Genomic DNA, 18,220 nt, shown 5'->3' on the forward strand with positions numbered 1-18,220 from the left:
AGCTGGGGTATGATTGGGCCTCACGTCTGCCTTGCTTGATGACGGCAAAGTAGGTCTACAGAAGACTGGCAGCTTTTGGTTTTTAAATCCTCATGCCCTTACCCAGAAGTGATCTTCCCAATGGGACTTGCCTTGAAAACACCACTTAAAAGTGTAGATCCCACCCACCCCTTGCCTATGCCGATTCTCTCACCTTACTCGACTGTAGGATTGCCAAGGTTTACTTGTATTAATGCCTGTTAAACTCCACAGGGCAATAACCATTTTAGGGTTGGTTTTTCTCCCTCTTACACATTGCTAATATTTACAAAGAGCTGTCCAATAGAACTTACTGTTACCATACTTAGTAGCTACTGAAGAAAAATAGCTAGTGTAAAGGACAGAACATTCCATTTTGCTTGTTATCACATTCGAACACAGACTTAGAACACTGCCCTCTGCCATAGAGTCTAATAAACTGGTTCTATGAATGAGATATTTGCATGTATACATGCATATTTATGTATACATGAGTGAGTCCACAGAAATCTTTGTGTACATGCGTTTAGAAGTCAGAGTCTGACTGTGGGTGCCTTCTTTAGCTACTCTACACCTTAGTTTTTGAGACAGGGTCTCCTGCTGAACTAGAGTTGACATCTAGGTCATCAAGCCCCAGGGATCCGTCTATCTTTGTCTCTCTAGGGCCAGTATTACGGGCACTCATTCTACCCCTGACTTTTTTTTTTTTGAGGATTTCAGGTCCTCACGTTTATTGGTAAGATACTTTACCAACTGAGCAATCATCACAGTCCTATGAGATCTATTTTTTTGGGTGGAATACAAACGACTTTCACTAACAGCAATTTAAATACATTTTTAATAGAATTAATGACTATAGCTGTGCTGGCTAGTTTGATGTCAGCTTGACACAAGCTAGGGTCACTGGAGAGAAGGGAGCCTCAGTTGAGAAGATGCTGTCATAAGATCCAGCAATAGGCAAGCTGAGGGCATTTTCTTAATGAGTGATCAATGGAGGAGGGTCAGTTCATTGCAGGTGGGGTCACTCCAGGTTAGTGGTCCTGGGTTCCAGAAGAAAGCAAGGTGAGCAAGCCATGAGGGGCAAACTAGTAGGCAACACTCCTCCATGGCCTCTACATCAGCTCCTGTCTCCAGGTTCCTGCCCCGTCTGAGTCCCTGTCCCAACTTCCATTAATGATGAACAGTGAGGGACAAGGAAGCATAAGACTAAATAAATCCTTTCTTCCACAAGTTTCTTTGGTCATGGTGTTTCATCACAGCAACAGTAACCCTAACTAACACAAACAATAGCTCAGAATAACATTTAAAAATTCAGAAGATAAAACCAAAACAGCAGGCCTAGGTTTTTTAAAACTAACTGGATCCTTTTGCCATTCAAGCTTAGGTTATCTTTCCGGGAAAGAGCAGCAGCCAGCAGGATGAGGGAATTCCCATATGTCTGTGATTACAATGATGATCGCACAGTACCTTTTTGACTTTGTTCTTCTTCTCATAGCTCTCCGACAGGGGTTTTTTCTTCTGTTGAGTTGTGTCTTTGGAGAATAAATATTCAAACTCACTGGTGTCCCTGATGTGAGGTTCTTCTAAGGAGTCCCATAAAGTTGGTGTGGCATCTTGGCTTGAAAGAGAAAGCATCAAGTTAACTGTAGGAAGAGGGAATAGTACAAGATGATGACATCTTTCTCTAATGCATTTTTAAAAATATTTATTTATTATGTATACAATATTCTGTCTGTGTGTATGTCTGCAGGCCAGAAGAGGGCACCAGACCTCATTGCAGATGGTTGTGAGCCACCATGTGGTTGTCGGGAATTGAACTCAGGACCTTTGGAAGAGCAGGCAATGCTCTTAACCACTGAGCCATCTCTCCAGCCCTCTAATGCATTTTTTTAACAAATGTAAAACCCTGGTAATGCTTGGATAAAAGCTTCTCATGTCACACATTTTAGGAGTCAAAATATTCATGCAAACACACAAAAACTATAATGGTCGTTAGTTCAGTACAAGAGCTCTGGAGGCTCTTCGGACTAGAATTTCTGCGGTGATGTTTGGGGCCATGCAAACCGCTCCTCTCTCAGCTGTGGCATGTCAAGAAGGCAAAAATAGCATCAACGGGAGGCAGAAGGGATAATCAGTTCTATACACGGGCAAGGACATTCTTAAGAATGTATTATAGTTTACTTATTCATCATGTGCACACACACGTATAGGAGAGATATACGTGTGGGAAAAAGATACGCCGGTCATGGCATGCATGTGCAGGTCAGAGGGCAATTTCGGTGCTTTTCTTCCACCACCTGGGACCCTGCAATCAAATTCAAGTCATCAGTAGGCAAGCATCCTACTTGACAGAGCCATTCCACAGGTCCAAAGTCATTCTTCAGAGGACTGGAAATGGAACGGGAAGGTAAAGATGTGCCCACCCCCTTGGGATTTTAAAGACAGTTTTCAGGATTGAATCAGGTCATTTTGGTTCAAAGGCTTTAATAAATGACCAGTCAGCTGCTCCTCTGCCTCACAAAACCATGACATTTTGTCGTGCATCAGTCCCCCTTTCCCCATGGGATTCCAACTAAAGCATCCATGGGAATTTGTATTTTATTTTCCAGAAACAGTCTGTTATAAAGCAGTGGACAAGCAGCTGCCAGAAATCAAGTATATCAGAACCACCTCTAAGAGCTGGCATATGCCTTCTGCACACTGGTGGAACTGAAATGCTTTTTCAAGTTACTATTAATGCCAGAAAGAAAGAAAAGGTAAATTTCTTCTATGTTAATTTTTCAAATACGTGAGCATGGCATGAATGATCCATAACACCCCATAGTATTTACCTTTGTTTCAATATATATTTTTGTTTCAATTAAAACTAAAAATAAAGTTTATATAACATACTATATAGTCTACTTCACATAGAATAAACATATATGTTACATTATTAAATGATTTGGTACCAAATCCTGATTTTCATACTCAAAGCAGTTGGGCTCAGAGGTATAAAATTTTTAATGAGGGACTCATGAAAAAAGAACCTGAATGTGTCACATTGGCAGAGAGGGGCCATGCTGTGGTCTTAACACATCACAGAGGACACAAGGCCAGCACATCCTTCAAGTCAGCCACTGCTAATGTCCTGGTCATCTATTTTTCATTTCATCTGAAAGCGAAGCACTGGATTTATGGTGTTTGCAGAACCTGTCCAGCCCACATAACTAATGTAAGCTTGAGGGTTTGACTGTTTTCATTAAAAAAAAAAATGGAGAAAATGACAAGAGAAAAAAAAAATCAATGGTTTTCCCCCCAATTCTCATTTACTCTTCCTTGAACAGTGGATGAAGGGCCCGTCCTCCCAGCATGAGGTTTTATGATGTTAGGCCTATGGCTTTGGTTGCTCATGACGTCTCTTAGGGGATGAAGTGAAGGCATGCAAGTGAGAAACAGGTGTGAGCCAGTTCCATGTGCGGTCAGAATAAGCTAGTCCGGGGCTCACAGGTGGGATTCATCACTGGCGAGAGACTGCAATGAGCTGAGAGCACTAATAAAGAAACACAACTCAACTATTCTGGGAAATCATCTCTTAGGAAATATCTAAATCTCGAATGAGAAATGGCAAGCTAGCACATTAGTGTTAGTGTTGGGGACTATTTTAGGATCATCTTCTTTTTTTTAACCCATTCATTTGGGAAATTATAAAACACTTTTAACAGCAATAAATAAATACATCTAGAAATTTCCACAAGTAAACTCTTGACCCTTAGTTTTTGGCAGGAGGACTTGGGACAATATGAAATACATCATCAACTCTGTTCATCAAATGCCTGGGTTGGTGGTATTTCCCCTGCTCTTACAGTGGTTTCCAATTTTTTTTTTTATAATTGTGAACTATATGTTTAGTTGTCTTGCCTTCCTTGAGAAGAATTTTACAAAAGCTTGAAAATTCAGTACCACCATTTTGAGTTGGGGAATAAATAGAATTCAAAGTGGGGAGTGGAGTTATATTTTAAGACTCTCTTCTGATCTAACCAATGAATAACTCAACCATCTCAGTATTTTTACCAGAAAATGAAAAGCATACCTGTAACTGCTAAATAACCAGATTCAACTGAAGCCCCTGCAGATTAGTGATGCTTTGAAAGTATCTGCAGGAACCTTTTCAAAGAGAATTAACCAAGGGTGAGAAGATCAGCCCTGAATATGAGTATATTATCCCACAGGCTCATTGCCCAGATGGAATAAAGGAGAAGGTTTCTGGTGTGTTCTGTTTCTCTCCTTCCTGCCCAGGAGAGGAGCTACCCTGCTGTGCTACACCCTCACTGGCATGATAGACTGGAATCTCTGAGACCATAAGTCAAAATAAATTCTTTCACATTTTTCTCAGGTATTTGTCACAGTGATAGAAAAAAAATGACCGACACCAGATGACAAGTCTGGTTATCAAAAACTAAGAAAGGATATCATAAAAGATATTGTCGTAACCCTCAGTGATTAACAGCGCAGAGAGACTGCTCCAATTTCTTTATAAGAACTCAACTAATACAGTGGTATTAGAGATGGCCCTCGCCTAGACCTGGACTCTTCTGTCCATGAAATGGAACACTTACCTTGATGAAGACATACTGAACACATCCTCCCAGCAGAGTTTGCGAAGACTATCCACCCCCCTCCCCCGACACTCTAAGCTTGCGTACTCAAGGCATTCAACAGATTAAGTTTAAGAATGGGTGCTTCCCAATGTAAATATTGAACTGTTCTTAATTAAACAGCACTTGGGAAAAATCCCATGAGTTTGCAACCAAGAATGGGTCAAGGGTGAGTTTACCTCTTATCACTGATTTGTATCCTAGTCCAATACAAAGGCTTCATGGGACAGCTGGGCTCAATGGCTGGTTTACGCGGACACTGGCTAGAAGAAGAGCTGAGTCCAAAGGAGAGTCCAGGAGGAGGTGGGGGTGCAAGTCCTGGGGGAGGAGGAGGAGGTGGAGGAGGAGGAGGAAGCCCCCCACTGTTAGGGAGAGCCAGCACATTAGGAAGTGGTGGTGGGGGAGGAGGTGGGGGAGGTCCAGCACTTGGAGGCAAGGGAGGTGGTGGAGGAGGTGGAGGAGGTGGTGGTGGTGGCCCAGTGCTCATGGGTGATATGGGTGGTGCTGGTGGCAAAGGTCCGAGTTCAGTGGGGAGAGGGGGAGGGGGAGGGATGGGAGGGGGAAGAAGAGGAGGTATGGAGGGAGGAGGTGATTTCTTCTGTTGACTAGACAAGATGCCCTCCTCTGTCTGAAGAGGTGCATGGTTGTCTTTGCTGTCTTTTGTGGGCGAGAGCTGGGTTAATGAGATATTCAACTTCTTGGGTACTATCTGGTTATTTCTGGTTGCCTTGTTTTCACCTTCACAGGGCTTCAGGAACGTCTCTCTGTCTGTCTGGATGCACACATTTCTGAAGGCCTTTGGGGGGCAGTCATCATCAGTGGAGATGCAGGCGTCTCTCATCTCTTCACATCCTCCTCCCCAGCGGTGGTTTAACTGTTGCTTGAGATTTTCAATGGTTTCTTCAAGTCTTGCTGTTATTAATGCATGCTCACCCCGCATGTGAAATGTCTTGAGTTCAAATTGAGCCTGCGAGGGGAAAAAATAATCAATCAGAAAGTAAGAATTTAATGATAGCTAATGTCCACTAGGCATTCAACAGTACCATGAATGTGTGAATGTGCTTTTTAAAGCAGTGGTTCTCAACTTTCCTGATGCTGTGACCCTTTAATAAAGTTCCTCATGTTGTAGTGATGCCCAACAATAAAATTAATTTTGTTACAACTTCATAACTGTAATTTTGCTACTGTTATGAATTGCAATGTAAATACTTTTGGAGATAGAGGTTTGTCAAAGGGATAGTGACCCACAGGTTGAAAACCACCGTCTTAAAGACTGGCCTGTGTGATGCAAAGAAATGGAGACACTTGTTCAAGAATCCAAAAGGGTACAAATCTTTGTTTCAGAATTTTCCAGACAACTAAGTATCTAGGAGCTCTTGGAAAACTTCATCCTGTCTGAGGTTATGGGAGATAACTGTCATGAGTTAAAGTTTAGAGCAAATCTTCTACTTAAGAATTTTCACTCAATTTTAATATCGAATGCAGAAGAAATTAATTTGATAGCGGTTTGGACATGCTTGAATGTATCTTTTATAGCCTTTGGTGTGGATTGAGAAAAAGAAAAACATGCGGGGTAGGGGAGGCCATCCAGAGCTTGTGCTGGTGTAGGGCTGCTGTTCTCTGTGTTCCTTAGAGAGCCTTTCCCCATCAGCTTTCCACAACACTGCAGCAGAAATAGGAGGTGTGGGGACGAGCGATGGTACTTTTTATTGTTTGTTTCTTTAAGTTTCCAGATAAAAGCTGACCAGTGTGGTTGTTTGGGTCTATTTCTCCCTGCTGGCCCTCATCCAGATAATTAACTCCACTGGATGACATCAGAGGACACTGGATGACATCTCTATTTCTGGACCCCAGCAGTGAGCACGGCATTGGAAAGGAAGATAGATAAAATGGCGGAAACAGTCAGACACACACTCTCTGTCTCAAGGGCCTTGCTTAATGGCTAATCAAGTCTTTCTTTGCTGTAACCTCAGCCCACAGATATCTAGCAAAACAGCTAGATACAAGGGTATAATCCTCTACATTAAATTGTTAAAGAAATGCGTTTAATGATCTAGTCAGCAAGGCTAAATAAAACGGGAAGCCATCTGCCTTCACTGAGATACATTTTACCTATTATTTTTAACTAGGTTCAAATATTTCCCAATATTGATTCTGACAAATCAATCCCCAAGTAGCAGGAGAAATTAGAGACAAAAGTTTCTGACGGATAATCTTCCCATTCTTAAACATGGCAACCCCTGGGGAAACTCTAAAGGAAGTGGAGGGAGCACTAGAACGTGCAGCAGGGTGGATGGGTTAAGAACCTGGGCCTGGATTCACCTATCTATCCCAGGTCTAAACTTTGCTGCTCTCTAGGTCTGTGCTTTAGCCTAGCTGTTTCTTCATTTGTGAAGGAGGGGTAACAGTGAGACATTTCTGGTCTTGTTTTGTTTTGTTTTGTTTTTGTTTTTGTTTTTAAAGATAAAATGAGATGATTCATGTAAATCAGGTCTTAATAGTGATGACATTACAATAAGAGCATCGGAAATAATTATTTTTGTAAATTTTCCGTTAACACTTTGGATGAACGAAGGCATAAAAGTAGGAAAAGCAGAAGTCATCAATATGAGCAAATATACTACAAATACAAAAGGATGTCCAATTTTCATGTGTTCTACTACCAAGTACCTGCAAACAACTCGGAGCTTCATCCAGTTGTGTAGCTAAGGTTACCTTTGTTTCAGCATCATTCCAGACCCATCACTTCTCTCTCCATCTCTCCTACACCCTATTGCAATTTTTACTTGGAATTACACACCAACATTTGGTTTTAATTTCTGTGACTACTTTAGTTTTGTCACAAAAAAATAACTTCCTCGCTAAACCCATTTTCAAGACAAGTTTTTGTATTGTGTGTATTGACAAGTATTACTGAGTTGATCAGTACTGACAAGTCAAGACACGACTTAACACTCAGCCTCTTACAGATACGAAATAACTGCAGAGACACGCGTTCCCTAAAGAAATTCTCTTCCAATAAGGTAACTGAGCAGCATCTATACTTGTAGGCCCATTTCACCTCTGATGATATATGCTCTTAGGCATTGTTTTGGAAGCTGAGTTTAATGCGTGAGCTTGCTGAAGTAGGCGGAAGACCAATTGGGCAGGTTAATGTCTCTCTACCATAGTTTCCCTTTAAGAAAACTATGATGGGCAGATGAGTTCCTATTTGTAAACCCAGGTGTTAAGGAGCATTAAGAACGAAGTACTGTGTAAGTTAACTGCTACTGCTGTTGCCTTTTGCAATGCCAGACACACCGGAGAGCAGTGACCACCTCTGTGCATTGTGATCTCGCCAGGCATGATTCCTGGTGCAATAGTCTATCTATCCTGCTCCATGCTTCAAAAGTATCTTTTAAATTCCCCAGCTGTCAGGTTTCTCTTCCCCCTCTTTTTCTTCACAGCAGAGCTTTTGGGAGTAAAAAACAAGAACGGAACATAAAAATGTCACCCAGTGTTTGCTGTGTCCGCTTTCTCATCTGCTTACTTGGAGCCAAATTACAGCTGGCGTCTGTCCACCATTCTATGAGAACTTATGGGATTTAGTCGGCATTTTTCAGTGGATTTCCCCTGTCCTCTCTATTTGTGCCGACTGCAGCTGGTGCCTTGAAACTGAACTTCACTGGAATCCTAATTCCACACCGCACTCCTCCTATCCAGGTATTTTTTTTTTCTCCAGTCAGCCCTGAAGTCCTCTCCCCTTTATTCCTCAGACGTTGATCGGCGAGGCATGTGTTTGCCATTCTTTTTCTCACATTGCATTCTCTCTGTACAATGTTTTCTGTATTCAAGCAATAGATGAGATTCACTCAGTGATATGTTGCTTCTTCTAAATTGGTGCCTTCAGACTGTGATTCCAACTGTCCTTCAGATTAATATACCTGCATATTTAATCAACTACCAGAGATTCCACTAGTCTGAAACAGAGCTCCTTCGTGGCAAACTCCAGTTTCTCCTCTGGAATTCCTCTTAAGTCATCTGGCATCGTCTGTGCACTGTGTGGGCTCCTTGTTCTACTCAGTTTCTGATTTAGCCCTTTGTCTTCATCCATGTCACCCAAGCCTTTCACTGGGCCATTTTTTTCTTCTTTTTAAAATTCAGAACAATGGTTAAAATCTACCTGATTTTATTTGCTTGTTTTAAACTTCAATTTAACCAACTCTGATTCCAGGAAAATTTTTCTTAAAAAAAAAATTTCATTTGTTTTATTCCTTAAGACCCCTTCCACACTTAGTTATTACTTACAGACTTGAATGAAAAAATTACCCCAGGTCACTCCACTGATTGCTTTTCTGCCTTTTGTGCACTTTGGGCCCTTGCCCCTTGCTGAGATGGGCCATGGACTCCAGGCTTATACATCTCCGTACCTCTCCCAGGATCATGCTCTTTCATGAAATATTGTCTTCTCTGAACTCCTTTTCTTTGCAACAAACATCCAAGGAAAGATTACCAAGAGTAGATTAACCAGTGTAGATTCCATAAGTATGTTCTATATAAGTTGTACTCACTGGCATGGGGGATGGATGAATAAGAAGGCAAGCGATGAAGTCCCAGGCATTCCACACCAACATGCTGAGGTCATGACGAGAAATCCTACCGATCACTAAGATTTAATGCCCACCTGCTCCCTTACCCACAAGCAAAACTGAACCTATGCCCATCACCATTCAATAACCTCTTTGTCCTGGTAGAAAGCCCCTCCTTCGGCCCATCAATTTCCTACTAAATTATTTCTGACGTGTCTGGTTGTATTATTCACCATGCACCTCAGGTACATTCACGCCAGAAAACGCATTGTTTGGAAAGCTGTCTTTAGCTCTGTCTCTCCCCTCTTCACTACATCTCTGCATGTGCTGCTTTCCCTTCTTAGTCTAAGCTCCGCTCTAGAGAGAGAGAGAAGTGATTTCGTGACTGGGGCTCTGAGCAGAACTTTGCTTGATAATCACATACTTGCTCTAAGATGACCTTTCTCTAGGATCCTGGTTCTCTGTATGAACCAGCAAGTCCAGACCTCAGAACCCCCAGCTACAAATAAAGCTAAGTGAATGGAACATAGTGCCTCTCTGACTCGGGCACTCTCCTTTACTTGAACAGTGAACACGCAGAGTCTGTTAATCCAAACCTAGCCCCTTCAAACTCACCACCACCAACAAGGCAATTCCATGGAAATCATGCTGCTTGCTTTCTTCGACATTATTTCTGTTGGTTCAAGGAATGGTTCTCAAACCTGCTCCACATCAGAGCCCTCTGGAGAACACTGTAGAAGGTACTGATCAGGCCCAATCCTGCAGACTTTCCTTGGGTCAGCGCTACTAAAACTCACTAAGAGGTTTTGTTAGGAGCCAGAGCAGAAGCTAACAGCAGCTCTTGTTCATCTTTATTCTGATTGACCACAGCTGCTGAGATAATGACACCATGGTACCAGTGCCGCCTTCTGGCCTTTCCTAACAGCTATGTCCCAGCAAAGAGGGCATTTTTTCATTGTTCACATTGAAAGAATAGTATTTTTACACAGCAGGCACTAACTTCTTCACATGGTAGTCGTTATTCATGCAAACTTGATCTCTGCCTTTTTCAAACACTTACCGATGCAATCCCCAAGTTGCACTTGAATGCATGATCAGTCTCACCTGATCACTTGCTTACCTGCTACCCCATCAACACCTTCAATCTCTTATTTCCACTCATTGAAAGTCCTAGGAAAAACTCACTCAAGCTCAGCTGAACTTTCCTTGGTTCCTCTAGACACAACTTTTCCATTGTCTGTATTGCCAAAGAACTTTCTAGGTTCAAACTGTATGATAGTCATTTCTGTTTATCTTCCTGGAAAATCTAAAGACTCCAGGCAGTTGGGAACCACGCCTTATGCATGTTTAAACTTCCAGAACATTACGTAGCATTTGGCTAGTTAAGTATCCACAATGCTAAGTGAGTAGAATTGATTGATTGATTGACCTTTAAGTATGAAGTCTTCTTTGAGCCTCTACATTACCTATCCAACTACAAAAGAAGTTTCAATAAAAAGCATTAGGCTCTCTTTGTGTTCATGGTAGCCCTATGCACAGCATAAACTGCAAAACCTCAGCTTTGTCAGTTATCCGCCATCACTTACAGATTGATGCAGACTTTTTTTTTTTCACGCAACCTCTCACAGCCCTCCTTGTTGCCTAACTTCTCTGGGTCTCTGAACTGTAGCTTGGTTATCATTTACTTAATGGCTAATATCCACTTATAATAATACCATGTTTGTCTTTCTGAGTCTGGCTTACCTCACTCAGTATGATTTTTTTCTAGTTCTATCCACATGCCTGCAAGTTTCATGATGTCATATTTTTAATAGTGAGTAATATACTCCCTTATGTAAATATACTACATTTCCTTTACCCATTCTTCAGTTGAGGAACATCTAAGTTGCTTCCAATTTTTGGCTATTATGAATAAAGCCACAATGAAAGTAGTTGAGGCAAGTGTCCTTGTGGTAGAATGGAATGTCCTTTGGGTATAGCTGGGTCTTGAGGTAGATCGATTCCTGATTTTCAGAGGAATTGCCACATTGATTTCCATAATGCCTCCAATGCATTCCCATCAGCAAGAGTGGAGGGTTCCTTTACTCCACATCCTCTCCAGCATGAGCTGTCACTTGTGTTATTGTTGATCTTAGCTATTCTGACAGGTGAAAGATGAATTCTCAAAGTAGTTTCGATTTGTATTTCCTTGGTAGCTAAGCATGCTGAACATTTCTTTAAGTGTTTCCTAGCCATTTGAGATTCCTCTATCGAGAATTTTATGTTTAGATCTATGTCCCAATTTTAAATTGGATTATTTGGTTTTGTAGTATCTAGTTTCTTGAGTTCTTCATTTATTTTGGGTATTAATCCTCTATTGGATATGGAGTTGGTAAAAGACTTTTCCCATTCTGTAGATTGCTTCTTTGTCTGATTGACAGTTTCCTTTGCCTTACAGAAGCTTTTCAGTATCATAAGACCCCATTCATTCTGTCTTAGCACCTGAGCTATTGGTGTTCTGGACAGAAAGCCTTCTTCTGTACCAATGTGTTCAAGGCTAGCCCCCATTTTCCCTACTATCAGGTTCAGTGTATCTAGTTTATGGTTCACTTGGACCTGAGTTTTGTGCAGGGTAATAAATATAGATCCATTTGCATTCTTCTTCATGTGGGTACCACCATTTATTGAAGATGATGTCTTTTTTCCAGGTGTCCGTAGGTCTGTGGATTTATGTCTGGGATTTCAATTATACTCCACTATCCACGTATCAGTTTTCATGCCGATACCATGCTGTTTTTATTAATATAGATAATTAATATAGATGTTTCGTATAACATGAAATTGGGGGATGGTGATAATTCCAGCAGTTCTTTTTATAGCTATCCAGGATTTTTTTTTAAGTTGTAGTAGTGTTTTGTTAAAAAAAAAAAACAAAAACAAAAAAACCAACTGGGTGCCCTTTGTATATTTTGGAGATTAGACCTCTGTCTGATATGGATTAGTGAAGATCTTTCCCCATTCTGTAGCCTGTCTTTTTGTCTTGTTGACTGCGTCCTTTGCTTTACAGAAGCTTTTCAGTTTCTAGAGGTCCCATTTATTAATTGTTTCTCTCAGTGTCGGTGCTGCTAGGGGCTATAGTTAGGAAGTGGTCTCCTGGGCCAAAGTGTTCAAGTGTACTTCCCACTTTCTCTTCTATAAGGTTCAGTGTGGCTGGCTTTATGTTGAGATCTTTGATTCATTTGGGCCTGAGTTTTGTGCATGGTGATAGATATGGGTCTGTTTTCATTCTTCTACATGTTGATATTCAGTTATGCCAGCACCATTTGTTAAATATGCTTTCTTTTTTCCATTTGATATTTTTCTGCTCTAGGTTAGGAAATTTTTCTTCTGTAATTTTGTTGAAAATATTTTTTGGACCTATAAGCTGGGATTCTCTACTTTTCTCTATTCCTATTTTTCTTAGATTTGGTCTGTACATAGTGTCCCAGATTTCCTGGATATTTTATGTCAGGCATTTTTTAGATTTAACATTTTTTTGGCTGATGTATCCATTTCTTCTATCATATCTTCAATAACTGTGATTTTCTCCTCCATATCTTGTATTCTGTTGGTGAAACTTGCATTTGTAGTTCCTGCTCACTTACTTAGATTTCCCATTTTCAAAATTCCCTCAGTTTGTGTTTTCCTTATTGCTACTATTTCCATTTTTGGGTCTTGAACAATTTTATTCATTTCCTTCAACTGTTTGCTTTTTCTTGGATTTGAGAGATTTATTCATCTCCTCCAACTATCTGTGATTTCCTGGATTTTTAGAAGGGGTTTATTAATTTCCTTTTTTAAAGAAAACCACCTCTATCATCTTCATGTAGGAACGGCCCTTTTCTTGTGCTTCAGCGATGTAGTAGTTCAGGGCCTTCTGGGCATCTGAGTTTTGGTGCTAATTTCTGGGAGGTCAGAAGGGGATGGTTTGTGACATCCATAGACGGCATGAATGGGGTGGTAGATAGGCTGTGTTTGATATGAATCTGAGGGATTGGGTCTTCTGGGAGAACAAAGAGAGCAGACAAGTTCTGAAGGTAGGGTATGCTCTTCTGGCAGTCGGGATCTGTGGCTGAGCAGGGTGTATCCCTGATGCAGACTCTTAACAGACCATTGACATCACTTCTTATCTGCTTCCTATCTATTTTTTGGCCTAGAAAATTCAGTTTTTAAAATTAATGTGTTTCTCAAAGTTATTGTTGACTGTATATAGTTTTAATAATTCAAAATATATAACATAGCTAAGTATCCCCTCCTTAGTATATTCAAGGGCTATCCCCACATGAGTGAGAACTGAATTACATTTATGATTGTAATCTGATTAGGAACTGGGCTCTACATAGCTTCCCCAGCTTCCTCTGGGGCTGGTTCTCCCTTTCCCAACCAAATCCTCATTATTTTTTAATATCCTCCATAATACTACCTTTCAGAGATACTATCGAAAGAACACACTGTACTGAAACTCAAGCAACAGAAGGAGACATGTGCTCGTCTGGTCTCCGCCCGCATGTCTGTCAAAGAGAAGGTGGACAAATGCCAGCCGATGACAGACACCAGGTGAGAGCCAGCACAGTGAGAAAACGATCCACTGGCGTTTTGCTCTTGCTATGAACATTCTCTCCCATTGCTGCTGCTAGGTCAGTAAAAAGTCAAGTTGAAGTGCTGTGCCACTGGAGCAAGGCAGTTCCTTCCAGGGACCCTTCCAAAGTCTCCATCCTGGTGCTGGGGAAGGCTAGACAGTATGGGGGAACTAAGCAAAAGGAGAGCAAAGCTTCACCAATCCAGGAAGGTGCAGTGTAAGCAGAGGGGAGCAGGGGAAAGGAAAGGGAAGGAAAGCAGAACTCGAAGAACAGGGAAGACTCGAAAGGGATGAGATTCAGCACTCACAGAATGCTTTGGCAAGGCAAGAAGATGTTGTCTCTGTTGATTTGGATATGGACAACTGGGTTTTACTGTTGTGTTCCATTTTGATAGTTGCATAAACACTACAACTGCCCCTTACTTAACTGCCTTACTGTTGCCAGAGTAAAATAAAAGATCTCTGTTAATGAAAAGAATGGCATCAGGTTTATGAAAAGCCCATAAATTGCCAATAGCTGGCTTTAATTAACTATTATCAGTAATTTTTTTTCTTCTTATCAGAAATAAAAGCACATCAAGTTACAACCAAAAGGGCATCTCAGGGACACTCAGAAACGTGAGGTACATCTGATACATCCCCGTAATGAGAACTTAGGAAGAATGAGAAAAACAGGACTGGGGAGGGGGAAGGGAAGGAGGAAAGAACATTCGAAACAATGAAAAGTTCACTTAGATTGACATGGGAATAGATTGCAATGCATAAGTGCTGGACAACGAATACATGTACTTGGCCTATCTGGGAAGGCAATGCTGATGCTCAGAATGGACAAAGGAAGAAGTCAACATAGAGTGTTGAGCACACTGCCCTGAGTCTTCATTTACTCATTCTAGTTCTTGCAACTCAGTGAGACACACCTTGTTGAGGATGTCCCAACCTGCATAAGAGCCCACAGCTCGAAAATGATCATAAAGGAATTTGAATCCTGTTGTAATTTGAGTTACAACACCATTTTGAATGATTATCAAATGGCTAACTAGATAGTAAGTTAATCAGACTAACTCTAAATTATTAATGGGGAATAATATATACCACTTATAATTTATAATACATTTGTATTATATCAGTGTGTACAATTTTGACAACAGTCAGAATGCTGACTTTGACATTTTTATTTCCCAAACAAGGAAAGAGAAATACAGACATATTAACTAAAAGACATAGACTCGGTCTACCATACACCTCATCATACAACACTGGCAATTGATAATTATTCCCATTAAATACCTCTTAGTAAGTCAAAATATCAAAACACATACAGAGAGATACTTTCTTATCAGAGATCCTTGATTGAAAACATTTCCTCTCTGTTCTTCCGGAAAAGTAGCTGGAGTCATTAAACTACAGGGTGAAGCTTGAATGGTTTCCATGTAAATGACAGAAAACCAATTGGCTAAATAGAGATCAAGAGAGTTAGATTCTACTTCTGGATACTTCAGTCACTAGCTCCTTGCCATGAGCCAGGCTTTAAGTTTTCTCCAAGCTTCATTTTGTTGTCCAGAATTAGATATTTAAAGCTTAATCCATGAAGCTCCCTAAAGATCTACAATGTTAATAATTTTACGCATGCAAGACTTCAGATCTTTCAACTTTCTATGAATGTAGACAGCTTTAGTTTTGAAAACTTCATAATAGCTTAGAGTGTGGTATTATGCAGTTTATATAAAGAGCCCCACCTTTCACTACCAAAGCAAATGTTCTCATGAGATCAGCGGACTCATTAAGGTTCTGTGAAAACACATTAGAAGTTAAGTAGCCAATGAAGGGAAAATTAGATATATTCTTGAAAGACGATATTTCAAAGAATTCAGTAATAAACTTTCAAAATCAGCAACTATATGTAGGAATAGCCACAAAAGTAGTGGGGAAGCAAAACAAACCAAAAAATGTTGGAAATTTGCACTGAGGCTAGTACTTGGGATACAAAACGAGTGTAGGCAACATATATTTTGTGAAATAAATAAAAGAAAAAGGGGAATATTTTAGTAATATTTTGTTTCTAATTTTTTAATGTAACCAAATAAAGTATAGATCACAGGATGAATACACAGAGATATCCATTACAACAATTTTCAGTCTTCGCTTTTCCAAAATGTAATTCTAACCCTAACGAGCAAACCCAAAATTATACATTTTTAGAGAATAAGCCAACACACCAATCCCTTCTGTAGTAAGAAAAGAGAATTGGAGTTTTATGCTGTATTATTGCTATATATCCCACAACTAGTCCAATGATGAATTGTTTAAAGTTCTTGTGTGCTCAGAAGCAAATGACAGGAAACTCTGGCCCTTGAAACTGTGACAGACTCTTAAGTATAAGAATCATTTTAATATTTTGGTCTCAGTGACTCACCCACTTATCTTTGATGGGGAACTGTCCTGTGGCCAATACCCCATCTGTACAACAGTTCCATTTTGGAACTAGGATATGGTATCATTTGAAACTAAATTATGCCTTATTATGCCTTATTTACATGCTCCCAACTTTCAGCTTAAACATTCTTTTTCTTGTTTTGTTTCACTTTTAGGAACCAGGTAGGACACTGAAAACGACTATTAGGCAAGGTACAAAGAATTATCCAATGAGAATCAGTCAACATCAAAAGGAACCAGCTGTTAAGTTCTTCTGGAATGAAAATAAGGCTGAAATTCATGCAGCCTCATGAGGTTGCTTAGTGGGGAAAGCACTTGCTTCCAACATGACAATTTGAGTTTGATGCCTGGGATCCACATGGTGGAGGGAGAAACCTGACTCCAGTGTGTTGTCCTAATCACATGTGCCCTTTACCAAATAAAGATACATATAAAATATTAAGTAATTTTAATGTCACTAAATTATATTATATATAATTTTAATATAAATATTTAGATATACTTTAAACACATTAATATATAATGTATATAATATAAAACTATATTATAATATATATAAAGGTTCTAGGATTTCTGTCTACAAAATAGGTTTACATCTTTAGAATTGATGTGGACTTCTGTTAACTAAATGCCATTCAGATGAATGATTAAGAGAAATTTCCTACCTGTGGCTGACTTGTGGTTATAAGAACTAAGGAGGCTATGAACTCATCTTCACTATAGCAGAGAGAGGGCTCTTGGCTCTCTCTAACAGTCAAATGCTGTAGAGGGAACATCTCTGTATAGAGAAGGGGCTCTTTGCTATCTCTGACGGTCAAATGCTGTAGAGAGAGCATCCCCAGCATATCAGGTCTTGAGAAAACGGTCACCAAAATGCCTGCACTTTGGAGAAGCTCATGTTGGAGTTGAAAATAGCAGTATGTTCATGTCGTTTGTCACTTGAAGTACAGCTGAGCTGACAAGGTTTTACAGGACTGTTACTATCAAGGTACTATTCAAATGTAAGCTTTTACTTGACAACTATGAAAAAAAATCAATGAATTGGGTTGATCAGCAAAGGCACCCCAGGTCATCCATGTTGCTTTTTATATTTTAGTTTTTTATATTATATTTATTATATTAATCTGCTCTAAGTCCCGAGCACCCATTTACTCTCTCTAAACTTATTTTATGAGCAAGTAGGTGGTACTTGACTTCCTGGCTTCATTACTTGAGCAAATGATCAGTGATGCATGCCTAGGTCACAGCCACCTTCTCCTTGACACTTCAAGTCTCCCCAGGGATTAGTCACTGGATAGATCTACCACTGAGTAAGCTCCAAATTGTCAGGTCATCAGCAAAGAAAAGAAATAAGAAGGCCTTATTATCTGGGTCCTGGACTAAAATGCTTCCCTAAATTTCCAAAACCTACTTGCCCCAGGCAAAAGGGCACACTCATTGCATAAGGTCTAAGATGTGAGAGGGACTTCAAATCTGAGTACAGTCCCAATTCTTCAGTCATGGACCCAAGGAGACACATTTTCTGTCATATACTGAGATACAAAGGAAAGCAAAGGGAAAAATACAACAAAAGCACCTGGCACTAGTTCATCAGAAAGTTACAGCATGAACTTAAATTTATTTCATATTTCTGACTATTATTTTTATCTGTAAACTGTGTGGGTCAGAATACCAGAGTGTGCTGGCTAGGTTTATGTCAACTTGACACAAGGCTAGAGTTACTTGGGAAGAGAAAAATCTCAATTAAAAAAAAAAATGCCCCACCAGGTTGGTGGCAAGTCTGTGGCACGTTTCTTGATTGATGATTGATGTGGGAGGGGTGGGCTCATTGTGGGTTGGTAGTCCTGAATGCTATAGGAAAGCAGGCTGAGCAAGCTATGGGAAGCAAGCCAGTAAGCAGCATTTCTCTATGACGTCTGCACCAGTTCCTGTTTTGTCTCCCTTGGATGATGAGTCGACTATAAGAT

General features: G+C 40.2%; 1 protein-coding gene across 3 annotated transcripts in view; it reads right to left on the reverse strand.

The window, feature by feature from the left end:
• Positions 1-18,220, reverse strand: part of Fmn1 (formin 1) — a 366,255-nt gene that overhangs the window by 176,888 nt on the left and 171,147 nt on the right. For all 3 annotated transcript variants that reach the window (XM_085696503.2, XM_085696502.2, XM_048459738.3), the window contains 2 exons: positions 4,835-5,622; positions 1,486-1,636 (listed from right to left, as the gene is read on the reverse strand). In XM_085696503.2, coding sequence (XP_085552629.2) covers positions 1,486-1,636; positions 4,835-5,622 — 939 coding nt within the window. The remainder of the gene's footprint in view (positions 1-1,485; positions 1,637-4,834; positions 5,623-18,220) is intronic.

The sequence above is a fragment of the Myodes glareolus genome, chromosome 10, assembly GCF_982192425.1.
Source record: "Myodes glareolus chromosome 10, mMyoGla1.1, whole genome shotgun sequence".
NCBI classification, from domain to species: domain Eukaryota; kingdom Metazoa; phylum Chordata; class Mammalia; order Rodentia; family Cricetidae; genus Myodes; species Myodes glareolus.